Source organism: Cyanistes caeruleus, chromosome Z, assembly GCF_971803275.1.
Source record: "Cyanistes caeruleus chromosome Z, bCyaCae1.hap1.1, whole genome shotgun sequence".
Lineage (NCBI taxonomy): Eukaryota > Metazoa > Chordata > Aves > Passeriformes > Paridae > Cyanistes > Cyanistes caeruleus.
In genome coordinates this window covers 5,045,829-5,071,994 of record NC_141732.1, presented here as the reverse complement: position 1 = coordinate 5,071,994, position 26,166 = coordinate 5,045,829, and the positions used below count along the sequence as shown (strand labels likewise).

Genomic DNA, 26,166 nt, shown 5'->3' with positions numbered 1-26,166 from the left:
CTCCATCCCAGCTATCCTGTCATCCTTTCAGTGTCCTTATCCTCCCCCCAAGTAATTCCTATGCTTTAATACCATCTAAGAGTCCTTAGTGAGAAGAGGATCTGCTTGCTATGCAGGTGCAAGTTTTCAGCACCACAGCACAACAGCAATGCCACCCGCTCTGCCCTCCTCAGGGCTTCTCTTTGTGAGCCACTTTTTCTTTTCTTCCCTTTCAGCTCCGTGCTGAACAACCCCATGCAGATAATCTGATTATGCTAATTTGTACTTCATGAACCCAAAGTAAGGGGATCTGCGAAGGGTGAGCTGGACTGGGGATAAGGGTGGTGAGGGCAGGAGAGAGGTTTGGGAGGGGGGTGCACAGACAATGGGTTCAAGTCAGTTAACAAAAAACGCCGTCTGTATTGCCAAACAAAGCACACTCCGGGTAACCCCTTGCTGCTCTTGACAATTTAGAGTGTCCCAAACTGGCCTGCACCACTGAGCAGAAAAGGGAACATGGAGAATATACAATGAAGGGGCACAATGAGAAGTCTGTCTGCTGTTGAATGTTGCTTTTTTTTTTTTTTTTTCCCTCCTTAACTAATCCTTCCCAGAAGTAGTAGTTGAAGTACGGTCCACAAATTGTTTGTCAGATGGTAGCTATGGCATTAGACAGTTTCTGAGCACACACATCCTCATCTGTCCAATTAGACTGACAATGCACTCGAAATTTATTGAATAATGGGCAGTGACTTTGCAGACACAAGCTCATAACTCATAGCTTGGGCTTTTTCCTCTGCAGGAGCTAACTGAATCCCAGTTTGATTTTACATCATCTTTGCTGCAGCTGGAACTGGCCAGGAAACAACCCTGAGAAAAGAATATATAAAGGGTATGGAAAAAAAAAATCAAGATTAAAGCAACCCCAAAACTGTTTGCATTGGCAGAGACCCCCCGACATCATCCAGTCTAGGCCTTCTGCTCAAGCCATATCACCTAGAGTTGTTTGCCCAGAACTGTGCCCAGTCAAGTATCTCCACATATCCTTTGTTATTACAAGGGAAAATGGGAGAGAGAAGGAAGAGAATAGCTCTGCACTCTGCCTGAAATAGGACAGCTCCTCTTTCTCATGCAGAACAGACTGTTTGTTCAGTCCTGCACCTCTAAGAAGAATGCCTCTGGACACCATTTTATGAAAGATAATGGAAGAGGTAAAATGACTACCCTGAAGCTGCCATCTCAGGTCTAGTCTTGGGTTCAATTGCATTTGCATTAGGGTATTACATGAAGATTACCTGATAGGGCAACATTTTGCAGTATCTCGCCAGCATTGCTCTTCTTTATTTGAGATCTCATTTGCTGCATGTGCAGTGCCTCACAAGGCATGTATCAGTACTTAATAAAATTAGCTCTAAATAACACTGTAAATGGAGCAACTCAGCAAAGCAGCAGAAAAAAAGGTACCAGAAATGTAAGATTAGCGGGTTAAATTCAAGTATAAAGAGTATTTTGAAATTGTCAGATGTTGGAAGCATCTGTGTTCACTGTATGCATGGAAACGTGCCTTGCTTTTCTCTCTTTTCCCTGGGAAGCAGGGAAGCTTATCAGATGTGATCCAAACCAAACAGTATGAGCTGTGTAACATTTCATATAAATAGATCTGATTAAAAAACAACTTTAAATCTGAGACACTCAGCAATCCCAGATCCTACACTCCCTGAATGCTAGATGCCTGGAGCTCTTGGAACACTTAAAATCCACTGATATCTAATGAACTTTAAAGATCTGGGCTTTTACTGATATATGTAACACAGAAAAGCCAGCGAATGCAGGACCTTACTGCATGGGAGTAGTTTGAGCCCTGGTCATTTGTACTGTTTGAGGCCTTCCTGTATCCTTTTCTTCCCATCCACAGCAGCTCTTGGGTGAGACCAGACTGGCAAGGATTTGACAAAGTATATAAATACAGTAAGCAGCATAATCTTGAGGAGAAAATCTTGTTCTGTCTCCTTGTCTTTCTCTTGACCTGAGGGATGACCTGCCCCAGATTACTGCTTTTCCTACCTTTTTTTAATAGAGATAGTGAATTACAATAAGCAATTATTTTGCTGTATATGTGTGTATATATATATATAGAGAGAGAGTTTAATGCAGTGGGCTTTGACCTCATTTGAAACTATTAAGTAATATTGTGACATATGATGTTAATATGTAATGAGAATATGTGAAGAATATATTGACAGCTGTGATTGATTACAGCCTTGAAACTAGCTAGCAGTGACTATTATTGACATGTGTTTTTGCAGGAAAAGAAAATCCTGAGCAGCTGGATGAAGCAGGCCCACAGCTGTTGCATCACATGCAGTGATGAAAGGCACAGTAGGTGTATTGAGCACCCAGTCCTGAGAGTCATGTACCTACTGAGTGGACAGGGAGGCTGCTCAGTGTTTGCTGGAGCTGAACCACAAGTCAATACAATCAATAAAAGCTCACCCAGGGGATATTACAGGATAGTGACAGTACTGCACTCCAGCTGATGCCATTGCTGATGGGAAGTCACAACAGCGGGGAAAGGAATCCTTTGAACCTTGGTTGGATCAACAGGCGGTTGCAGCTTGTCTCAGTCCCATCAACAAATCAGTAAGAGATATATCTAATGATGCAGTAGAGAGATAAACAAGGTAATAGAAGTCAAAATCCACTCCTTTCAAAAAGAATGCTGTTAAGGAATGAGATATGCTAAGGAGAGGCATAGCAGCCAAGATCCTCACTTTTGTTAATCTAAATTCAACTCCATGTGAAATCATGACTGAGTTTACTACTGCAACAAAGATACAAAATACTGGACTATTTATTTTAAAGACATATAAACTGCTTTTGTATACATCCATGGCCTGAAGCACACACTTTTGCCTACTTTTGTATCCATGACCTAAGGGTAGACACCAGGGAACTCTTGGATAGAGCCAGCAGAACTGGCTACAGCTGCTACAGTCCTAGGCTTCACCTAGGAATGAAAACAGTGCTGCTGCTTCAAAGGCTGTAAGAGAAAACTTAAATGGATGCTTAAATGTTTATGAAAATCTAATCTGGCATGAGGGAGGATGGATCTGAGGTGGATGTAAGTCAAACAACACTGCTCCTCAGTTTAAAAAAGCCATTATTTCTGCACTTTGCAATTTAGATTGGCACTAACCAGCATGGAAGGAAAAAAAACCCAAACAACAGAGCAATGTTGTGTTAGAAGAAAGTTTGCTGTCTGAATTTCCAATGTTTTATTTTCTTAATTTTTTTTCAGAAAATCTGAAAGGAGACAGGACCATACCTTCTGTAGGAAAACTGGAAAAGGAGGGTAACTGGAGTCATGAAGCTGGAAGGTGAGAAAAGGTAAAGGTGGGGCCTGAGTATATGGGTATTGACTGAAGGCATGCACAAATAAGGTGGCAAAAGTGGAATGAATAATCAGATTCTCAGAGTCTGACAGGTGTACTGGGCCACAAATAAATGCTGATGATGGCATGGAGAAAACAAGAGAATCAGGCAAGCTGTGGTGAATGTTACTAAAAGAAATATGCAGGTTTGATGAATATATGGTGCTGGTGAGAGAGGAAACAGAGGAAAATGTTCTAGAAGATCAAAGTAAGCAGCTTGATGGAGATAAAAGACTGTTGGAAAACAAGAAAACAAGGCAGAAAACTGTGGAGCAGAGCAAGAATTTGTTTGGAAGAAGACAGCAGTGTCACACATGGCTACAAATCACAAACACGGCAGGATGAGAACAGAAAGTAGAAATGTCCATTTCCATATTGTGACAAAACTATTTTCACCTGACTGGATTTTGATGCACAGAATTGAGTCTGAGATAAAAAAAACAACTTAAACTACTAATGCATAGAAAGAGATTATTTCTAATTTCCTGATTTGGAAAAGAAAAGTAGGAGTTTTGATGCATACTGATGAAATATACTAAAGAAGTTGTCCTCCTTTTTTTCCCCTAAGGCACCATTTTTGAATTCCAGGCCACTGCCTGTAGGACTCCAATAGACATTACAAAATAAAACACTAAATAAGCATGTCCTACATTAAGCAGCAACTTCACCAGCTATACTTCCATCCTAAATACACAGAACTTTTTTTCCAAACACAGAATTAGCATAATCCTGCTGAAAAGTATTCTGGAGAATGTGCAGGTTGGGTAACTCTTCGGCAGGTGTTTACAGTTGGGTTTTTTAAGGTCAGGATAACATTCCTTGGGCAAGAGAGTCAGTTCAGGCTTGTGCTTTGACTTCAGGTTGAGCTTTCCACTCATCCAACACAGCAGTCCATCTTTAAAATTCTTACATGCACAGTGTGTGCTGCTCGGGTCTCATTATTAGCCTGCTCCCAATAAATGAAGAAAGGGGCATCTGTTCCTCCAGTTAAAATCAGCAAAACACAAAAAATTGTTTCACACACTCACACAGAGACAAGTGTACCTAGCTTACACACTGATACCATCAGCTCACACTGTCAGTTCTCTCAGCAAGTGTATACTTGGCTCAAGGATGAACAGGATTATTGCAGGTGTTTTATCCCCTGCTGTCTTTAAATTATTGCTGAGATATCCAGGACAGCTGGAAAATTGATCAAATTTTAAGTTTTCTTATTTGTTACTCTACTTTTATTACACAGACTGTGTTCTGTGGTCTGATTTCTCTCTGGTGGCTTTCTCTGTTCTCTGCTCTGCTAAGATGCCACTTTGAATACGCAGGAATCTCTCCCTGGTTACCAGCAAATTTAGAGAAACTGCTGCTCTTATTTCCTGCTGGAGCTGGAGGTAGAAAACTCACCAAAACATCTTTCTTGTTTAACTGCAGTGGGTAACATGCTTTCACATCTCAGTGCTATGAGATACATCTCCAAACCGGCTACCTCTGTGTTGTTTAACCCCAGCCACCAGCCCAGCCCCATGCAGCCACTCTCTCACTCTCCCACCAGTGGGACTGGAGAGAGAACTGGAAGGGTTAAAGTTCACAGACTGGGATAACAATAGTTTAACAGGGAAAACAAAAGCTGCTCACACAATCAAAACAAAATGAGGAATGAATTCCCTGCTTCACATGGTTGGTGTTCAACCATTCCCAACAGAGCAGGGTCCCATCAGACAGAATAGTGACTTGGGAGGACAAATGGTATCATTCCAAATGTCCCCCCCATTCCTTTTTCCCTCCACTTGATACACTGAGCATGATGTCACATGGTCTGGAACACCCCTGGGGCCAGCTGGGGTCACCTGTCCAGGCTGGTTCTCCTCAGCATGAGGAGCAGCAAAGGCCTTGGCTCTGTGCAATCCCTGCTCAGCAATAATAAAAATATCTCTGTACCATCTCCCCTGAGTTCAGCACAAATCCAAAACACAGCCCCACACCAGCCCTGGAAAGGAAATGAACTTTACCCCAGCCCAAACCAGCACAACTCTGCTTTGGAGAGCAACACCTCAGGTGCAGTGACAGTGCAGTATTATGCATTTGAGGACCTGACTAAAGATTTAAAGTTCAGACAGGTGTTGCTGATCTGCTGCAAAACATCATCACTAGAGGTATCACTCATGCGATACGTTAAAGGCATGTTCAAGAATTTGGGTACATCTACACAAATTGCAGGCACGGTGGTGGTTGCACGGCAGATGCTGCTGGCCCAAGTTGTGACTTTTTTTTTTGCATCACTGTAGGTTTCTTGTGGTCACTGCCATTTTTTCATTTCCCTCCCTCTCCTTCTATGATCACGTACAAGATAGCCTGAGTATTTTTCGCTGCCTAGAAATGGAACAGATGCCACTCAGTGGGGATAAACCAGAACTGCAAGGAGTGAAAAAGATACATAGTTTTAAATCCCGTCAGCAGCTCCCCGGCTACAGCTGCACGGACACAGAGCAAAATGATGCTGAACTGCACAGAATGCTAATATATTGCGTCTTATTACCTATAAACTGGGGCAAGTAGATATTCTGCTCTAGAAAACAAACTCTGGTTTCTGTGTCTATGCACAAGCACAAGAGAAAATAAGATTTGTTAATGACAAAAGGTAGTAAGAGATCCCTTTAGCTAAATTAAGATCTCTTCATATAGATGAAATGAAGATGGAAATGGCCAGGAAATAGAAATGAGCTGCATGCACATGGGTCAATTCTCAGGGAGCAAATGAGTCACTGGATGCACAGAAAGGAACAGACATTGAGAATAGGAATTTATTCTGTGAATGTAGTATCGATAAAAGGCAAATCAATGAAAATAATAGCTGTCTATTCATAGCAAGCTGAAATTATTCTGGGAAAAGGTCAAGTGTTTGCTATGTTGAATGGCATAAATCTTTTCTCCAGAATGATTCTACAATTTCAGTTATTTCCTGAAATTAGATCTTGGTAGAGAAAGAACAAGTTCAAGAGCACCTGTGAAAGTTTCACATTTTCAGACTGCTTTGCTTAACTTCACCAAACATTGTGCAAAACTTAGAGCCTTTAAAAGTTCTTTTCACCAGCATGTGGAAACTGAATGGAAGAGACAGAAACAGCTCAGGGAAAATTTAGTAGGGAAAACCAGACAAAAATTCACAAACTAGTAAACTTAACCTCCATCTCCAGAGGGAGGAGAGAAAGAAAGGTTAATATGCAGAAAAGATGAGAACAGCAAACCTTAACAGTGTTCCATCAAGAACAGTGCCAAATGGGTATACCTTGGCTTCATTGTGACAAAATCGTAACTTTCCAGTGCCTAAAGGGAGCCTGTCAGAAAGATGGAGAGACAGTTTACAAGGGCACATAATGAGAGCACAAGGGGGAATGACTTCATACTGAAAGAGAATAGGTTTAGATTAGATAAAAGGAATAAATCCTTCCTTGTGAAGGTGGGGAGACCCTGGCACAGGTTGCCCAGAGAAGCTGTGGCTGCCCAATTCCTGTGGAAGTGTGCAAGGCCAGGCTGAATGGAGCTTGGAGAAAACTGGGATAGAGGAAGATGTCCCTGCCCATGAATGAGTTTTAAGGCCCCCTCCAACCCCAGCCATCCTGTATCCTAATATGGGATTATCATGTAATCCTGATTACATGAACTTCCTTCAGATCTTTTGAGTTAGCTAGTCTAGTGAACTCAGAGAAAGCAAATGTCATGTATCTTGGAGCTAGCAGACCTTTGAAAAGGTTTCTCCTGGGTAGCTCAAGAGCAAACCAGCTTTGCTAGAAACACTGCGGGATTGGTACAATGCTGGACACAGATCTTTAAGGAGGCAAAGTTAGCAACAACTTTCACTATCAAAATGGATGCCAAGATGCATTTAAGGTGTTTCTGCTGAGCTCTGATAAGATCTGGAGAACATTAATACCCTCAGTAACTGATGAGCAAATGACATCAACATGGGAAAGCCCACATGTGGAACCACCGTACACATTGGTAATGCTAAATACTCTTGATGAGCTTCAGAAGTATTCACTAAGATAGAAAAAAAAAAGAGAAAAAAATATAATGTATCAGGGTAAGTGTAGCGACCTGTGCACGAGGTGCGCAGGGAAGCAGCGCAGGAAGGGCTCTGAGGGAGGCCACAACCTATCTCAAACCGTGCATGGAGCAGGACTATCAGCATTTTGACCAAAAAAAGGCAAACAAAAGGCACGGCAGGCACCTCGGCGAGCCTCGCTGCGGGTCTGAGGGAGGGCACTGGCCCGTGAGGCGCCGCGCCCGCCCCGCCCCGCGCTGACGGCGGCCCGGAGCGGCCAAGCCGCGTCCTGAGGGCTTTCCTGCCTCTCCCGTCCCGGGCAGCCGCTCCGGGAGCTCCGTGCCTTGCCATGGAGCTGTGGCAGGTGCCGCTGAGCTTCTCCCGCCTCCGCATGTTCCCTTTCTTCGACCTGGCGCATTATGTCGCCTCCGTGCTGGCGCTGAAGGAGCAGCGGGGTGAGCGGGGCGAGACGGGACGGGGCGGACACCCCACACCCCCACCCCAATGCCGGTGTTCCCCCGTGCTCCCCCGGCCCTGCTCCCCGTGTGTCCCGCGGGGTGCCCCGTCCCGGCAGGCTGGGGATGGGGGTCCCCAGGCCGTGCAAATGGGAATTGTCTGCCGCTTGCACTAGCTCATCTGCCCATAAGCGATGTCTCACCTCCCGCAAAAGACACCCAGCCGAGCTTTTCTTGCTTGCCAGAACTTAAGAGGCGCTGGTGAAAACAAACAAGAGCTTTGTTGGAAACCTTTTAATTTTTATTCAGTTATGCATTTGTTTCGGTTTTAAAGTCTCAGGAGTAGAAGGGTTGAGGCCCCTCGAAGTTCGGTTTATGGGTGCAGAGAAGGCATGTGTAACACAGGCCAATATCTCTGCCCAGAGCTGCAGCTGAGAGGGTGTTTTACATCCTTTGGTTTATGCAGAGGGGCCTTAAGGCCATTCTGCCTTGTAGGAAACAGCTCAGGACTCTCACGGGTGGGTCCTGTGCTAGTGGCTTGTACCCCAGGGATAGTAAAGTGAATTTAGCAAAGCTTTCCACTTCTGCTAATGAGGTTTTGAATGAAAGCACACCATGGCATTTCAGTCTCTACATGCTCTCTTCCAGAAAATCTTCTACACTGTGGCTGTTAACCCCAAGCTTGGCTTGTTTTGTTTTGTTTTGTTGTTGTTTTTTTTGTTTTGTTTTGTTTTGTTTTGATATTTGCTGTCACAAATGTAACAGTGTAGACACTGGCCTTGTTTCAGAGTTTAGCATTAAGCTACTTGTGGTGTGGGTTTAGACATGTTTACAGTAACTGTGTATCCCAGGTGATAACTGTGTAGAAAACTGAGCTGGCTTTTGGGACTGTAGTGCAAATTTGGGAGCTTCTGCTTGCCTCAGACTTACAAGGCTCTGCACTGTTTGTTTAGTGAGAGATTGTTCTTTGGTCCCTTTCTAAATGTTCCGAGGTGAATTTTGACCTTCTGCTGGTGAAATGCACTTAACAGACTGTGAAGACTGGTATAAAAATCCTTATGTTTTCTAGAATCTTCACCAAACTTTATTAATGCTGCTAAATTTTTTTAATGGGTGCTGTGGCATAGTGTAATGTGTCTGTTCCATTTAGAAAGGGACTTTTTGACATGATCATGCAATACCTTTAAACTTTTCTCTGGAATGGGCACATCTAAAGACCAGGATGAGAGGCCTCTTTGCTTTGCATCAGCATAGTTTTAGTGAGGCAGCACTTATGGAAAGTAAAATTGCTGTCAGAAGTTTGGTCAGATCCATGCTCCTATTTATTTTTTTCTTCTTGGCTTAACAGCTGGTAGTTCGGAACTCCTGAGTATTTTCTAACACTTGGAATTAATAACTGTAATCCAGGTACCTGCCTGCTGGCCTGTTTCTCACTTCCCAAGTGGTTTGAACTGAGTATTAAATCATAACTGAAGTACCAGTTATTATGAATACTCAGTATGGATATATTATTGTCAATTAACGCTGTCTAGGCTTTATGTTCTTCTTGGAAACTTAAAACAGTAGCTATATTTGACAGGGAAATAACGGGCCATGAGTGCCTGGTGATGTAAGAAGTGTGTGGTCAAGTTACAGCTACATTTGCTTTATCCCAGATTACTGTCTCATTAAAATACCAACCCACCCCCACTGCTTAAAATCAGATTCAGTGTGGGCATTTGGATCATGGATGGGTGCACACTACCTGGGACTTTTCCAGCCCTCCTGGTCAGACTTTCTTGCCCACTTGTGACTGGAAAACTGCAGCAGTGACAACCAAGTTGTTGCTTTCTGCGTGTTTTAAAAGAAGAGTTCTTGATTACTGCTTTTAGGATGGCTTAGGAGTTGCTAGTTTGTAACTCCAGCCAGTTGTAGAACTGGCAATTTTCTTCTTTTGGGATAGAGAGACGGCAAAAGGTGTTGATGTGCCATATTTGGTTTGTTTCTGACATTTTTTTGTGATGTGTTTCAGGTGATTTGAAGAGAAATTATTTCTCCAGCATAATTTTTCTCTGTTGAGTCTGACTCTATAAATCCTTTATCTTAACTAATGATATTGTATATAGTTGAACGGGTTACTAGAAAAAACTTGTGCGTATCGTCCTGGTTTGCTCGCTAGATGTGTGTGTAATATGCATTATTACCTGTTTTTATGCTGAAAAGTTTAAAGCAGATATAATCTTGTTGGTAAGGTTTTTTGTTTATTTGGGTGTTTTTGTTTGTTTTGTTTTTTGTTTTGTGATGTTTGGGTTTGTCTTTTTTCTTTTTTTTTTTTTGTTGTGTTTTCTCTTTTTGTTTGTTTGTTTGAGTTTGTTTTTGTTTTTTTCTTTTAATGTTACTATTGTTCAGGAATGATATTTAAAACTTCATTCAAAATTAGTCCTTGTGTTCTGAAGCCTTTCCTTAACTTTCTGAAGTGTACATCTGCAGGGCTTGTGGCCTTCTGGCCGATTCACCATTGCGTGGCTGTGTGATGCCTCATTAATTTTAGAGGATGCATCAGAGGACAAATATAAATGACCACTTTGTATAAAAACATGTGACCTACTTAAAACTGTCTTCTGAAAGGGTACACCCCAGTCATAATTTAGGTAGCAAAGCTAAGATGATATTTAAATTAGTATCAACATTTTTTGCCCCATTGCCTTCTGTATTGGGTATATTTCTTGTAAGAAAGCAGGTATGAATTGTTAAAAACAGGCATTTGATCCATTTCTAGAGCTGACCAATAGAAAAATATTGAAGTGCAGTAGTTTCCAGTTTCTTGACCTTTTACTTGTAAAATGAAGAAATTTACCTGCATTGTTTTAGAGCTTACTTGTAGAGAGCAAGCTGGATGTGCCCTCAAAACTGAAAGCCACTTGCTGCTAGTTGTGGGGAAATGTGGAGAAGCTAGTCATTGTTGGAAGGCAGGAAATGGATTTGAAGAGAGAACAGATACCTAATTTTAAACTTACTCCAAAAGTAGTAAACACAAGCCATTAATATTTTACAAGCGTCTTACTTGGAGCACCAGGTACTGCAAAGTGAAAAATAAATTACAAAATAGTTAAAAATAAAAGAGATATTATTTTATATTCAGGTATTCTGTAATGCTTAGGAGTGCTCATTTTTACAAGTTGGCTGCATCAGGACATTTAGATAGTGTTGCAGTACTTCATATCTATGGCAGCACTAAAACTGGAACAGTCTTGTTAATATATTTAGTGAATTGTTTTGAGAGTGCTGTATGGTTTTTTTAAATGTTTGAGCCTCTCATCTTGGGTAAGAAGCTTCTTTTCCTACAGAAATGCCTGATAAACCAAAGCTTCTACTCTGAACTGGGGACAGATGACAAATTTCATTTTGGGGCAGACAGTAGTGCTTTTGAGAACTTCAGCCTTTGGACTTCAGAAAATTAAACTCATTCAAGCAAACAGAGCTCAGAACCAGTGCAAAGGGAAAGTTCTGGCAACACTGAACTTTTAAAGTAGAAGGAAATAATCAAAACAACTACTTGAGGATATTTCCAGTTTTGGTAAAATATTGTTTTCCTCTGAAAATGGTTAATATTTCCCATTACCTCCAGTATAATTTTTTAATATTAAGTACTCTTTTTGGCATAGTTCCCTTGCATTTTAAAAGGATAGGTTATTTTAAAGATAATGAAATAAAACTGTCAACCTTTTAATAATTAGGGAAATTTACATTTATTATTATTATAGTTCAAGGTAACCTTTTTTCCTCTCTTTGAGAGTGCAGGAGAAAACTATTTGATAATTATTTTGGATGCCATTTTCGTTTTGGCCAGCAATCACAGCCTGATATTACAAAGAAAGGAGGCAAAACAGTTACCTTGAATTCTTGGAACACTCAAAAGCAGAAATGGAATTCCTAGAATAACCCTCTAAATGTTAGCAATCATGTTTAGATAAGCCACTTAGGTGTTTTTAATACAAATTTGAAAGCAAGTGTGTTCCTGTGTCAGGCTGTTAACAACAGGACCTTGCTGCCATGCTCTGAAAGCCTTTTCTTCATGGTACCCAGATATAACAAAGTAATGCACAAAAGATGTTCAGGGAGCACTTTGTCAGCCTTTCACTTCTGCTTAGGAGGCGTAGGTTAAAGTCACAGTACCCTTAGGTTTGTATTTCTGGAAAATTTTCCTGTGAGAGCCTGCCAGTTGCTGGAGAATTTTTCATTACCTGAAGGAACTAAATTGAAAAATACTGACCTTTAAAACATGGTGTTATTATTCAGTTTTCATTTCTGTTTATGCTGTTACTGTTATTACTTTTTTTTTTCCCACAGGAGTTGTGGAAGTGTCGGTCCGAAGTCCATTGGCCTGCTGGTTTAGTGCAATGCTTTATTGCTTTGGGGGTTCAGTTTTGTCCTCCTTGATGCTTGGTGAACCTCCAGTTGCATTTCTGGCAAAGACCATAAATATTCTACTGGCATCCTCAGTCTGGTAAGCAGCCACAATGGGGTAAGATAACTAATATTGTCTCTAAGGAAGCTATATGTTGTGAACTGACACTGTACCATTAAGGTTCTATGTAAATCATAATTTTTACTTAGAAGTGTTGTGGGTTTGGATGTTGTCTCTTCATCCAGAGGGTCACAGCAGCTGTTCTGATCCTGTTCTTTGGGAATAGAGAGCATCTCTTAGAGCCTGTTGTGTTACAAAATGCTCTGTTGCTAGATTAGACTTGCCTTAGGTTTTTATGGTATTCCTGGTCAAACAGCTGAAAACATTATTTTTTAATAAAGTTAATTCAGTTGCTGATTGGCTGAACACAGGTATGTCATAAAAGCAGTCAAGTTTTGCAAAAGTAGCTCTTGAAGCCCAGAACCTGGCTGATGTAAAAATTTTGGACTTTCCTGTAACTGAGGTTCCAAGACACATATATTTTTTTTTCAGTATTTCGTTCCTTCCCAGATGGGTGGGTGTTGTTGCAGAAGACAGTAGCCAGCTGAATTGTATGCTTGAATCAAGTATGAGGCAATTTGGCAAGCTTTGGAATTAAAAAGTAAAAAATAAAAATTAAAAAAAAATATTCTGGAGTTATTTTCATATAAATGTGGCCTTCAAGTGGAGTTCATTTGTTCCAGAAAGTGATCTTTTAAGAAAACTTCAAACTTAACAAAAATTATGAGCAGCAGTGGGGTTTTGAATTTAGAAAGCTCAATCACTATATTTGGATAGTCTGGCCTGCCTAAAATCCTTTAGTTCCAGTAGCCCCATAAGTTTTACAACTGCAAAATCATTAAACTGAAAGAAAGTTTCTATCTGTCTGGGAATATGTATTAGTTTTGTGGTCTTTGTGTTGCAATAGGAGATGACATATTGGATTTAGGCAAATGGGTGAAATTAATAGTATGTATTAATTAGTGAATTATTAACAGAGCTTACAGAACCTGCCTGTAGTTCTGTTAGTCTGATGTGGGCAGACTGATTGCTTGTGTCATCAAGTGCCATGTGCTAGGGCTAGGCTTGAAGAGAGCAGGATTTCTTTTTAACTCACTGTGGTCAAATGTGGTTTGTCATGCACAACTTAAAGAAGGTTTTAGTGGGGGGCTATGAATATTACAAAACGTTTTAAGCTTTCAGCTTTACAAAATCCCCTCTTCCTGAGTGTAATGACCTTAATTCCTGGTCCCAGATCATGCAAAATGAAATTCCTCAAGCCATGCTTGGAACTGGAAAGTGAGTGAAGTTGTTCTGAGCTTGAGGAATGCTCGTAAATAGTCTGTAGGACAGCGGCATCTACTGTTAGCAGAGATTACAGGCAGGAATGTCGTGGTGGGCCTTCAGTGCCAGCCTCAGTCCTGTCACCAGTGCTTCAGGGTTCTAAACCCACATTCTGCAGATGTAAATCAATTCTGGTGTGAGTTGTCTGGTGAGTAGGTGGCTTAAATGGCTTCTTGCAGTAGCCTCTAAAATACATCCTCTCTCCGCATCTTTGGCTGAAGCCTGGTTGCATACAGAGACATCTGGAAAGGCCTCAGAAATTCTTGGTAGACAGGATTGAGATCAAAAACCTTAAAGCAAAGTGTCTTTATTATTTATTTTTTTTAAGATAACAAAAAATTATCCTTATTTTTAAACACTTTCTCTGCTCTTACACAATTATTACACTCTTACTCCTGTGCTGAAATAATCTACCTAAAATAATTTAGTCCAGATATTTAATCTTGATTGGGTTTTTGTGAATGTCTCAGTAAGAACTGAATTTTGTTTACTATTGAAGAGATACAATAAAACACTACATAATCTAATCTTCTAAAATTTACTGTCACTTAGGATTTAACTGTTAGCCATCTTTACTTGGTTTTAAAAGCAAGCTGATCAAAGGTATTTTGAGTAGTGTTCTTTCAGTGCTTTGAATAAAAAAGTGTGCTTGTAATTGGCAAGCTGGAAAAGAGTACTTAGTACTCACCTAGAATTGGTGAGTACTAAGATGTTAGATGTGTTTAAAAATAGCCATGCATTTCATCTAGCATGACACTAACTAGTGGAGGCATTCTTGCTGAGGTTATATAATTCCAGGTACCTACAGTCTGGAAGCACAGAATCAGCATTTAATTTACTACTCTTTTTACCACCCAAAAAAACCTAACGAAAAACCAAAACCAAACAACCCCCTACACAAAACTAAATGAAAGATAACTCACAAAATAAACTCAAACCACACAAAGTCAATCAGATACTACTTTAGTAACTTGGATTATAAAAATGTGATTATATGAATTGTAGAGCAATTGGAAAAATGTGAAACTATTTCACATGGACTTTAATGGATTCTTCTCTGGGACAATGAGGCAATAGTGTTTGGCTTTGGTGCAAAAGCTCAGGCATACTCAGAAGCTTTTCAAATTTGTTCCAAGATGAGTTGTCAGTAGTATAATAAGCATTGCTAGACATATGCCAAAAACATCTTTAAAGATTATGGAAATATAATTCCTTAGCAAAAATGTGGCTAACTTTTTTTTTTTTTGTGATTATTTTCAGGTATCTAGTGTTTTACTGCCCAGAAGACATATTCTGCCGCTGCTTTTCCTTTCTGCCTCTTCGTCTTCTGGTGGCAGGAATGAAAGAAGTGACAAGGACTTGGAAGATCACAGATGGCATTGCACATGCAGACATTGTCTACAAAGATGCCTGGCTTGTCATGGTAGCTGTGGGCTGGGCCAGAGGTAACGTGCATAGCATCTTGTTCTGAGGCTTTGGGGTGTTTTGGAGTGGTGTTTAAATGTCTAGCCCCTGAGCAGAACTGTAGCACCATCCTTGCTGTGCTGGGCATGGCAGTCCTGATGAAATCTGATGTCCCCTCAAGGAATAAGCCTGTACTGCAGATTTTCTGCCTGAATTAAGGGTGACATTGAAGGGCTTTGAGGGAAGTTCCCTTCAGTAGTCATACAAGAACTTGTAGGATGTAGGAACCTGAGGTTCTTGCTGAGTATCTCAAACTCTGAAGTTTTGTGGTTGTCATTTGAGTCTTGTTTGCATGAAAAGTTGGATTAAGTCTGTTTAAGTCTGGGTTTTGGTGCCATATTTAGCACCTGGTGTCATGAGTTTTCCTGGGAGCAATGGCATGGTAGTGGTAGCAGTCAGTGGAAATTTGCCATAAATCTCTGCAATTTTAGGTGCTGGTGGTGGCCTAATTTCCAACTTTGAGCAGCTGGTGAGAGGAGTGTGGAAACCTGAAACCAATGAGCTCCTGCAGATGTCCTAGTAAGTTTTTTCTAAAAACTGCAACAAGTTAGCTGTTGTTCTACTAACTCCTTGTGATGATGCTTACTTTCAGTGGTTTAGGCCAAAAATAAAGAAAAGCATTAGGACATATTTGCACTCTGTTTTGGTGTGTATCCTCAAAACATGGGATGATGGTCTTTGGGACTTTTAGGAGATGTTTTAACCATTTTATGTTCATAGCCCAAGAGCTGCAGATGGGAAGAGAAGTCAACAAAACTTGCCAGAAAGTAGTAAAGACCTAGTGGGGAATTGCTAGAAAGCAGTAATGACTCAGTTTTTCTTACAGGGACATGGTCTTCTATCAAAAATGAAAGTACAGAGGTACTAGAAATACACAAGTGAATTTTGGTGTATGTTCTGAGTATCACTAAGATGGCTTCCTTTGAACTGTCACTCTTACTTTTGCTGTCAGTGCTATTTTCCTCCAAAGACACCAATTATTTGAGAAGGTACAAATTGGTTATTCAGTATAGCAGAAATGACCTGCAAGATGGGAAAAGTTACTTCTCTTGCAGAAGCAAAGAATGAGGAATATTGCATGCCTCCTGGTTTTCTCTGTAAAATGAGAATTGAAACAGGCTGGAAAGCCACAAGCTATTATTGTAAGTCAAGATAAGGTCACTGTGATAATTTCCTAAAATTCTTTTGATCTTTCCCAGGTTACACTCAGGTCTTTAAAAATAATAATTTTATTTTTTAAAAAGCTGTCTTGCTTTTCAGCAGCCACTCCTAGACACAGAATAACAGGAGAGACATTTGTAGCCTTCTCTTTGGCAATATTTAAACTTTCTGTGGATTGTGTTGTTTTTTTCTGAAATTCTGAGTATTTAGAATTTCTCTTTCTTTTGTCAGTGCTTCAATGGCAGTCTTGAAAGTAAACTTCCAGAAGAAAAGGTGACTGTCAAAAATAGTACTCTAGACACAAATAAAACTGTCTTTACAGGTGCAACACCAGAGCAATGCTTACTGATTGGCATCACTTGCATATATTCTCTTTCTCCACAATGGGCAAAGTAACTCAAAAAAGATCTTAAAAGTTTTGTTTATGTATAAGTCTTAAAAGGATTAAATTGAATTAAATTACAGAGTTAAACACATCAAACATCCTGCAAATGGATGAGATGGCTGTGTACACAGGGTTGTTTTTTGGGCTTCTTGAGCCCAAAAAATTTGGTTACTGAAAAGACAGTGAAGAACAGATCTACAGTAGATGCTCTGGAGTGTCACCACTGGATGTGGTGGATGCAGGAGTATCCCCTGCACATGTCACATGTAGATTAAGAAATGCACAGAATTCTGGATAACTGACCAAAGATCTCTTGGTTTCTGTCTGCATACTTAGGAGGGGATTTAGTATCACAACAAAGATTGCTGTAAACTGGAAATAGATTGGAAATTTTTGCATGTCTCAGGTCAGCACAGCTGTACTGACAAAACCTGGTTACACAGGCCTGGCTCCAGTTGGGTCTAAGCTGATACTGTCCCAGAGCTGCTGGAGTGTTACAGTGGATCAAGACTTGGACTATGTTACTCTTCAACACCTTAAGCAACTCCCTGTAGTAACTAACTCCTGCAGTATAGTATAGGAACCTGTTTTTATGTCTAGTCCAAGTAGTGTGAGCTCTGTAATTTAACTTTACAATAAAACATGTTGAGAGAAGAAGAGAATGAAACTGACATATAAAGTCGGAATAGAAGCATTGATTTGAGGAGTATTTGTCAAATAGGAGTTTGCTGGGTGTGCAAAGTAGTGCCAGACTTGATGATACATGGACGGAAAGCATAGTAATAGTATGCAAAGTGAAACTCTTAATCTAGTTATAGCTGTATTTTGGATCTCACTGCTGTTAGCACAAGTTTTCGTTAGTTCTATTCAGAGACAAATCTTTTCCACACTAAGAACATTTACTGCTTTCCAGACAGCTTCCACTGTAGAGAAAAGAAGAGAAATTAACATTCTTTGTTTGCTTTCTAGCCCTGTGAAGGCAACTTTGATAGGAGCAGTTCTTTTCAGCCTGCAACGCAGACAATACTTGCCAATAGCAAGACACAACCTTATGTTTTTATACACCATCTTCCTTGTTGTCTTCAAGGTAAGAATTTGAAAGTGTTGCTAGTGACCAAATAAGAGAAAATATTTTATTTAATTTTCAAAATGCATGCTTCTGGATGGAAAGGCCAGCTCCTGCTGAAGTAATGTGTTTAGTGTTCTATACATGAGCAGAATGGAAGACCTGTTCTGTTACACTGATTCTGTTCAATGTATGCAGGGGATGGGGAGTAAAATTAAAAAAAAAAAACCAGGAATTTTGGCACTCAATATTTGATATTCCAGGCTTGTATGTGTGTAATCTCAAAAAAAGCTTATTCTTGTATAAAGAAACTCTCCTGTTCTCTGTCTTTTGTCTGTACCTATGCTGTCACCAGTGGGTTTGTAAAACAAGCCAGCTGGATTCTCATTTGATTTAAAGTGTTCACAAAATAAGTGTTTGGGTGGGAAGGGAAAGCATACCAAAACTATTTTGAAGTAGCTGTAACTATTTTTAATAAAATAGACACTACTTCTCTATTGAAGTCTTCAGTCCCTCAAGCCTTGTTCCTTTCCAGCATGATGCTTTTCTTCTGGATTACTAGTTTATAAGAAGGGAATCTCTGTTAGCAGATATCTGACAATTTTAAGAGCTTCAGAGCTGGTGCTGAACAGACCAGAGAATGTATGGAAGTGTGGTTGCTAGTCTCCTTTCTGTGAAGGAGCTGACAAGTTTAATTCTGCAGAAGTTACTTTAGGGAGTCAAGACTTGAAGCTTGTGTCCTTGATTTTCCATCTGAACTGATAAAGGCATTGTTGAACTGTGGATGCTGGGAATGGAGAGGGAAAGGAATGCTATTCTGGAAGTAACTAATTGCAGGTGTCCACAGAAACTGGCTGTCTGGTTACACTGGAGTAACTAAATCCTTATACTGATGGTTGCACTGACAGTCAGGAACTCTACCACCCACATCACTAACAAAGTAATAAAGCCACAGTGTATCTAGCTTAGTCCTTTAATGAAATCTCTTATAAACTTGTCATGTCTCTGAAAGCTGTTGAAACTGTTGCAATATTAACTTGTTCAGTACCTGGATCTGAAGAATAGGTTTCTCAATCCTGATTATTCCATGTTATGTGTCCTAAGGGGTGTCCACCTAAATCTCTGAACTTTATGGAATGATTATGGCTGTCTGGAATTCTAATTAAAGTCTGGTTATGCACCTATGCATTCAGATCCTTACACATTCCGTTCTTTCAATTTAGGTGGAAGGAAGCCACTCTGTTTACAGTTTTTCAGTTTGAACAAGGCACAGAACTTACACATAAAAGTTGCTCTTCACCTTAGTTATATGGCATTAAATGTGATTTACTCTCAGGATGATCAATCTTACAGAGAGTGTTTTTGTGCATATTGTTTATGTCTAGCTCATAGAATCATAGAGTCATACAATGTTAAGGGCTGGAAGTGGTCTCAAAGATTATCCAGTTCTATCCCCCTACCATGGGCAGAGACATCTTCTAGGCTAGGTTTGTCAAGGCTTTATCCAACCTGGTCTTGAACATTACCAGGGCTGGGTTATCAGCAGCATCTCAGGGCAACCTCTATCCCACCACCCTCACAGTAAAGAATTTAATCCTGGAATCCAGCTTAAATTTCCCCTCTTTCAATTTGTATCCATTCCCCCTTGTCTTGTTGCTACAGCTCCTGATGAAGAATCCCTCTATGGCCTGTAGATCCCCTTCACAGCTGTCTGAAGAGTGTTGGTCAGAAAGAAAAGCATTCTTTGACCAATTTCAGCTAAAATGAGCAGACTTCTGTTAGTGGTGGCACAGCCTCATGCTTGTGTACAAAGTTAAAAATGCCATACACCCCTTCAGCTTTGAACTTGTTTACCTGTGAAGCCATCACAACTTTTATTGTAACTTGATCCTTGTTCTTCGTAGGTAAAAATGATGTTGACAAGATGTGCAACTTCTCCACTTGCTCCCTTTGAGGCTGCAATGGGCCAAATGTTTTTTGGCTCACGAAAGATACCTTCTAAAGTGAAGGGTGAAGGTGCCACATCTTCCAACGGCTCTTCAGTCTGTGACCAGCCTTCTGAGCAGCACCATGAGAGTGCTAAGAAAAAACAAGCAAAGAAAACAGAATAAGTGGCTTAAAATCCTTGTGATGGGCATGAAGATGTTTGTCTTCCAGATTAGGCTGGCTGAGAAGTTCCTCTAAGGAAATGAGAACAGGGCTGTGTTGTGGTTTGCCTTTTGGAATGTGTTATGTAAGCTATGTGTAAATGCACATGTTGGATATGTGAGTTCAAACTACAAATTTTTATGGTGGTTAAAAGTTTACTAATTTTTGTATTTATGATATCTTCAAATGCTTATATGTTTAAAAGATAGTTTCAAAAATGTGACAATCATGTATATATATTTTTTCCTACCGTGTCACTTGTTTCACATCTTCCTATTCCCCAGTTCTTATATTTCATTTTGATAACACTGATTTGTACTGTCAGGTGTTCACTGTAGCACATCCCAAATAAGTAATTAGATAAGGCTTAATCACATTGCACTGTGTGAAACCATAGAAATATACCAATTTAATGCCTTCAACTAGAAAAGTAACTGAATTGTTGTTGTAATTCACATTGCATTGGTCTAGATTTTCTTCATTCTTAAAGTAAATATTTTCAAATATTTTTAGTGTTTTAAAATGAGAGTACATTATCTGGTACTTAAAAATATCTTTACAGTTAGCAAGTAGAAACATAGCAATATTTTTCTTGTTGACTTAGTTGGACTTTTTATTTACAAGTATTTGAGATGTAGGTGTTTTTTGCCACATTGGTGTTTTACAAGTGGTTTGTGGTTATCTTTTGCTTCATTTGGGTCTAGACATTATTTGCCTGTATTTTTTTTTCCAAGCATATGCACTTATTTTTTTTCAAAGACAAACTTCAGTAGAAAGAATAATACTGGACAGTACATTTACCTTGTTTAGTGAGCACCCTCAGGTGCAAGACAGAAATGGGAGCAGGATGTTGCCCTTATAATCTGTGAGGGAATGGTCAGTGAGCTGCTAGAACACCTCAACACTCCCAAGTGGTGGGATGGGATCCACCCAGGGGTGCTGAGGGAGTTGGCTGAGCCAGCTCACTGAGCCACTTCCAATCATTTATCAGCAGTCCAGGCAAACTGGGGAGGTCTCAGTTAACTGGAGGTTGGAAAATGTGAGACACATCTACAGGAATGGTCAGAAGGAGGATCCAGGGAATTAGAGGTCTGTCACCTGCCCTCAGTGCCAGGGAGGCCATGGAGCAGATCACCTTGAGTGCCATCAGCAACAGGAACAGGACAGCCAGAGCGTCAGGCCCAGCCAGCCTGGGTGTAGGAGAGGCAGGTCCTGCCTCACCGACCTGATCTCCTCCTGTGACAAGGTGACCTGCTCAGGGGCTGAGGAAAGGCTGTGGCTGTGTCTGCCTGGACTTTACAAAGCCTTTGACACCTTCTCCCACAGCATCTCCTGGAGGAGCTGGCTGCTCACGGACAGGGCCCTGTTCCGTGGGTGAAGGAGTGTCTGAGGGCAGGGCCGGGGAGTGGTGGGGAATGGAGGGACATCCAGCTGGGCTGGGCACCAGTGGGGTTCCCATGGGGTTAGAGCTGGGGCCAGGCCTGTTCAACATCATCAAAGGTCAGGATGAGGGGATGGAGGGCCCCCTCAGTCAGTTCCTGGCAGCTCCAGGCTGGGGCAGAGGGGCTGGCAAGCTGGGAAAGGCTCTGGGGGTGCTGGTGACAGCAGCTGGACACGAGCCCAGGGGTGGCCAGGTGGCCAAGAGGCCGATGGCCCCTGGGCTGTGGCAGCCGTGGGGCGGCAGCAGGAGCAGGGCAGTGCCCGTCCCTGTGCTGCCACTGCTGAGGCCACAGCTCGAGTGCCGTGTCCAGCTCTGGGCCCCTCAGCACAGGGAATTGAGGGGCTGCAGCGTGCCCAGAGAAGGGAACGGAGCTGGGAAGGGGCTGGAGCCCCAGCAGGGGCTGAGGGAGCTGGGAAAGGGACTCAGCCTGGAGAAAAGGAGGCTCAGGGGGCCCTTCTGGCTCTGCACAAGTCCCTGCCAGGAGGGGACAGCCGGGGGGGGGGAGTCAGGCTCTGCTCTTAGGGACAGGAGGAGGGGAAATGACCTCAAGCTGTGGCAGAGGAGGGTTACTTTGGACATTAGGAAGCATTTATTCACAGAAATGGTGAAAAGCACTGTTCCAGGGAGGTGATGTAGTAAACATCCGTGGAGGGATCTAAAATGATATGTAGATGTTACACATGGGGATGTAGTTTAATGTTGGCCTTAGCCATTCTGGGTTAATGCTTGACTTGATCTTAAAGATCTGTTCCAATCTAAACCACTCTTTAATGTCAGAAGCACTGAAGATTTTTATTAGCATTTGCTGAAATCTTGCTGCTTTCTGCTTGTTGTGTCTTTTTTTTGCTCAAGATGTGAAGCAGTTCTAAATGGCATACACTTCATAACTGAGAACTTTGGCATTTTTGAGATGTTACAATACATAAGAATAGAATCTTTTCAGAGCAATTTTTTCGTTGATGTGCCAATTTTTTAGAATAAATGATTTTTACAAAATTAGACTATTTTCTTCAGAGAGTAGTGCTTTGCAGAGTATTGTTCAGCAAAGAGGGGTTAGGTTAATCTTTGTGCAGGGATGGTAAGGAGAATGTGGAGGGAGATCTGATTTGAAAAGACAAAGTTCTAGTTCCAGGTACATCTCTAAATTTAGAAAAGCTGTCACCAATGCTGTGCTTAGAGAAAAGAAAAATAAAAGTACCAAAGAAATTTCTTGTGCCTGAGTAGTCACATTTCCATGGTGATGACCAAAAGCATTGAACTCAGTTTGAAATCCAACTTCATTGAAAATGTGCTGTACCTTGAAAGCTAAAATTACTATTTTCTTTAACACTTAAGTTAAACAAAACACCCCAAACTCTTTGGACAAACTAGCAGTTATATTCCTTACATGTTACACTGAAACTTAGTGTTCAGTGTAATACTTGTAAAGGATACTATAGATATTTGTAGATACTTGCAGATACTTGGAGTCTCATTTTTTTGTAGCTTGATGTCATGGATTAAATAGAAGCTGCCAATTAACTAATTAACAATCAACTACTTATGAAGCAACACCAGCACATGCCACCTGTTCATGGTTTTTTAAAGTTTTGGATGTTTTTCTGAATAGGTGTAATGGTGTATTCTAAATCATGAGCCATACAGAAAGGGATTGTGATATGGAACTGTGTTACACATCTGTGAAATTCTGCCTGAAAACTGGCTGTTCCCAGCCCGAGTCAATGTGAAAATATGCTTAGACTAAGTCTTTAACAAGTTTACAATTAGAGGGAAAAAGAAAATGTTTTGTATTAATTTTCAGTGTTAAAGACAACAATATTAATTTTGTTTTTAAAAAAATTGCTTTCTTGTCTTATACCTTAAAAGTAATGCACAACACACAAAAAATGTATATTGTTGTGAGACAGAACACAAATTATGCTGACAGAAATCCTACTTTAAGTACCATGAAAACAAAACTTTTTGTTTAAAGGTATCACATGCTTCTGAAGGATGGATGCTCAAAAGGGCTGCATGCTGAATAGCTACATGCATATGTTGTGAGAACTACATTTTATGACACAGAAAAAGATAACCAGTTGCTCAGGGTTTACCCTAAATTCTGTAGGAGACATTTATACAATGTGTCCAGGATGCCTTAAATAAACCCCAGCTTTCACGCGGATAGTTCTCTATGCTGGTAAACTTCTGTGTGAGAATTTTAACGATTTCTTATAACTGTTCTGGTAAAGTGTGTCAGATTCAGCTGCACACATGAACTAGTTGGCTGTATGTAATTTTGTCATTAACCTGGTAACATTAGAAGAAGCTGTATTGTGCCTATATAAACTAAGTCATTAAGAAATTGCTTTATCAGCTCAATTCTTGGGCTATAAGGGCATGTTCTTGATTAAACCAGTTGCTGTTTGGAGTAATTTCTACTAAATACACTCAGCTTCTTTAAAAAGGAATACCTTAAAATTGGCTTCAGGAACAGAACTGAAGTTTCTTTAGACAATAAATGCTATTTGCTTTCCTCTTCTGTGCTTTCTCCATTTAATTTTATTGGAAAAAAGTGGAGATGGGAGGATGTCACACAAGCAGTACCGTCATCTGAAATGTGATTCTTCAGTGTATTGTTAGGCAAGACACAGTTGTTCAAGAATTTCAAACATCTGTCTTCTGTAGGAATCTGAATCTGCTCAGCATAAGGGGAGTGCTGAAATCTGACATCTTCCAACAGTCTAGACAGTGAATGCAATATTTACTCAGAGTGAATACTCTTAATTTATAAGGTGAATCCTCATTTCAAAGGTCTAAGTGAAGTCTTAAAATGAGTAGCAACAGAGAAACACCATTTAACGCCAAGATGAGAATCAAAAATGTGTTGTAAATAGTAATTTGCATTTGTTCTGATAAAACTGCTCTGTTAAGCAATCAAAAGCCTTTTGTGAAATGTGTGAAATTGTTCAGCAAGGAATAGATAGCAGTATGAAGGCTGACAGAGAAATACATTAATATTCCCAGGCAAGAACACTGATCTGCCAGTGGGCTTTATCTGCAGTCAGGAAGTAGAATGTGATGATCAAAATGGCATCCCAAATAAAAACTACTGCAATCTAGTGTGATAAATAGTTTATGCACAGCAACCTGCAGCTGGATTGCACCACTCCTGTTGTCAATAATTGCTGGTGGGTGAGAGGCTGGATATGGCCCAGCTGTGTTCTCTGGCAGTCCAGAAAGCCAAACATTTCCTGAGCTTATCCCACAACATGGGCAGCAAGGGAGGAGGGATTCTGCCCCTCTGCCCTGCTCTGATGAGACCCCACCTGCACCTGTGGGGTGCCCAGTGCAGGAAAGACATGGACCTGTTGAAATGAGTCACAAAAATAATTAAAGGGCTGGAGCACCTCTCCTATGGAAATAGGCTGACAGAATTGGGGCCAAAGACTCCTGGGAGACCTCACAACAGCCTTCCAGTACCTAAAAGGGGATTATGAGAAAGGTGAGAACAGACATTTTAGCAGGGCTGTAGTGATAGGACAAAGGTAATGATTTTAAGCTGAAGAAGGGTAGAATCAGATAATATTAGGAAAAAATTATGTTGAGGGTGATGAAACACTAAAACAGGTTGCCCAGAGAGGTGGTAGATGCCCCATCCCTGGAAACCTTCATGATCAGGTTGGATGAGGTGCTAATCTAGTAAAAAACATTCCTGCTTATTGCATGTGAGTTGGACTAGATGGCCTTTAAAGGTCCCTTCCAACCCAAACTATTCTGTGATTCTTTGATCTATGAAAAAAGATTTCTGCAATGTTGAGACATGTGACAACATGGGGTTGACGGATTGGGGAAGCCCTTACTGAGCCTGGAAGCTGACACTGCCAGTGTCATGTAATTCTTATGAAAGGCACTAAAAGGCAAAAAAGGAAGAAACATGCATCTAAAAGAAAGAAACGTGTCTACTTTGTTGTCCGGCTGAAATTACATCAAGCTCTCTGGCACATTTTTCCACAATAAACTAGATAATTTTTTTTTTAGTAGTAGTCATTTCAATCAGAGTCACCTTTAGTTTGGTAAATTGTCTCTTCCCCCTTAAAAGAAGGCTGTTATCAGACAGTGGAATGTCAGGGCTAGATTAGATGGTTTTGGTTTTTAAGTTGGACTTTTTCATGGCCAAATTTGGAGTAAAACTACTGGAAGATACTTTGATCTAAAGCTTTTTGGCACACATTCTGTTTTCTGAAAATAACACCCGTTTATGGTCCTGGGATGTTTAGGAATTATGTGGAAGTATTTTTGAGTGTCTTTCTGTGGAATTTGAGAATACCTTAAAGGCACTTAACAAGTAGATTATACTGAGCAAGATGAAAATACAGACTTACATGGTTATATTGTCATAGCAGAATGTCAGAAAAATCTGAGGTGAAGAAATGAGTTTTTTGTTGAAGAGGGTACAGTTTCATGGCAACTGCTTTGTCACATGGGTGACTTCTGCAGCTCAAATGTCGTTTGTGTGAAAACTTTGCTCTTTTTACTCACCTGCCACCCATCATGCACCAAAGCCTGGTTCTCCCTCTGCTAAAGTGACCTGTTTTCCTGCAAAGGAGACAGTTGTTCTCTGGTGTTTGCTTTCTAACTCCTGGAGTCCTAAAATAGCAGGAGAGAGAGAGGCTGAGTGCTTTCCTTGAAATTTTCAAGCTGAGCCAAGGGAAAGAGCAGGGTGTGGGAGCGAGACCCATCTCTCAGGGCAGTGGGGGCATGTTCTTTGGTTGCAGTCCAATTACCCAAAGTATTTTTAATCACCTTTAGTTGAGTACAGCAGGTGGATGTTAAGGAAAACTCTCCTGT

At 40.7% G+C, this 26,166-nt stretch overlaps 1 protein-coding gene and 1 long non-coding RNA gene across 2 annotated transcripts; one reads left to right on the top strand and one right to left on the bottom strand.

Annotated features, from left to right (window-relative positions):
* Positions 1-686: 686 nt before the first annotated feature.
* Positions 687-2,550, bottom strand: LOC111941851 (uncharacterized). The gene is made up of 2 exons (XR_002870306.2): positions 2,473-2,550; positions 687-849 (listed from the first exon to the last, which is right to left on the bottom strand). It is a non-coding gene; the product is annotated as an uncharacterized LOC111941851 (long non-coding RNA).
* Positions 2,551-7,501: 4,951 nt separating this feature from the next.
* Positions 7,502-23,857, top strand: TMEM38B (transmembrane protein 38B). Its single transcript, XM_023945090.2, has 6 exons — positions 7,502-7,901; positions 12,231-12,387; positions 14,932-15,116; positions 15,567-15,654; positions 17,651-17,768; positions 19,652-23,857. Exons 1-6 carry the CDS (start codon positions 7,796-7,798, stop codon positions 19,856-19,858), a joined length of 861 nt encoding a protein of 286 aa, XP_023800858.1. The 5' UTR covers positions 7,502-7,795; the 3' UTR covers positions 19,859-23,857.
* Positions 23,858-26,166: the final 2,309 nt, after the last annotated feature.

Excerpts from the sequence above, each read along its gene's own strand:
- TMEM38B (XM_023945090.2), top strand. The coding sequence starts at position 7,796 with ATGGAGCTGTGGCAGGTGCCGCTGAGCTTCTCCCGCCTCCGCATGTTC. Across the intron at positions 12,388-14,931 it reads CTACTGGCATCCTCAGTCTG|GTATCTAGTGTTTTACTGCC; the intron begins GTAAGCAGCCAC and ends GATTATTTTCAG. Across the intron at positions 15,655-17,650 it reads GAGCTCCTGCAGATGTCCTA|CCCTGTGAAGGCAACTTTGA; the intron begins GTAAGTTTTTTC and ends TTTGCTTTCTAG.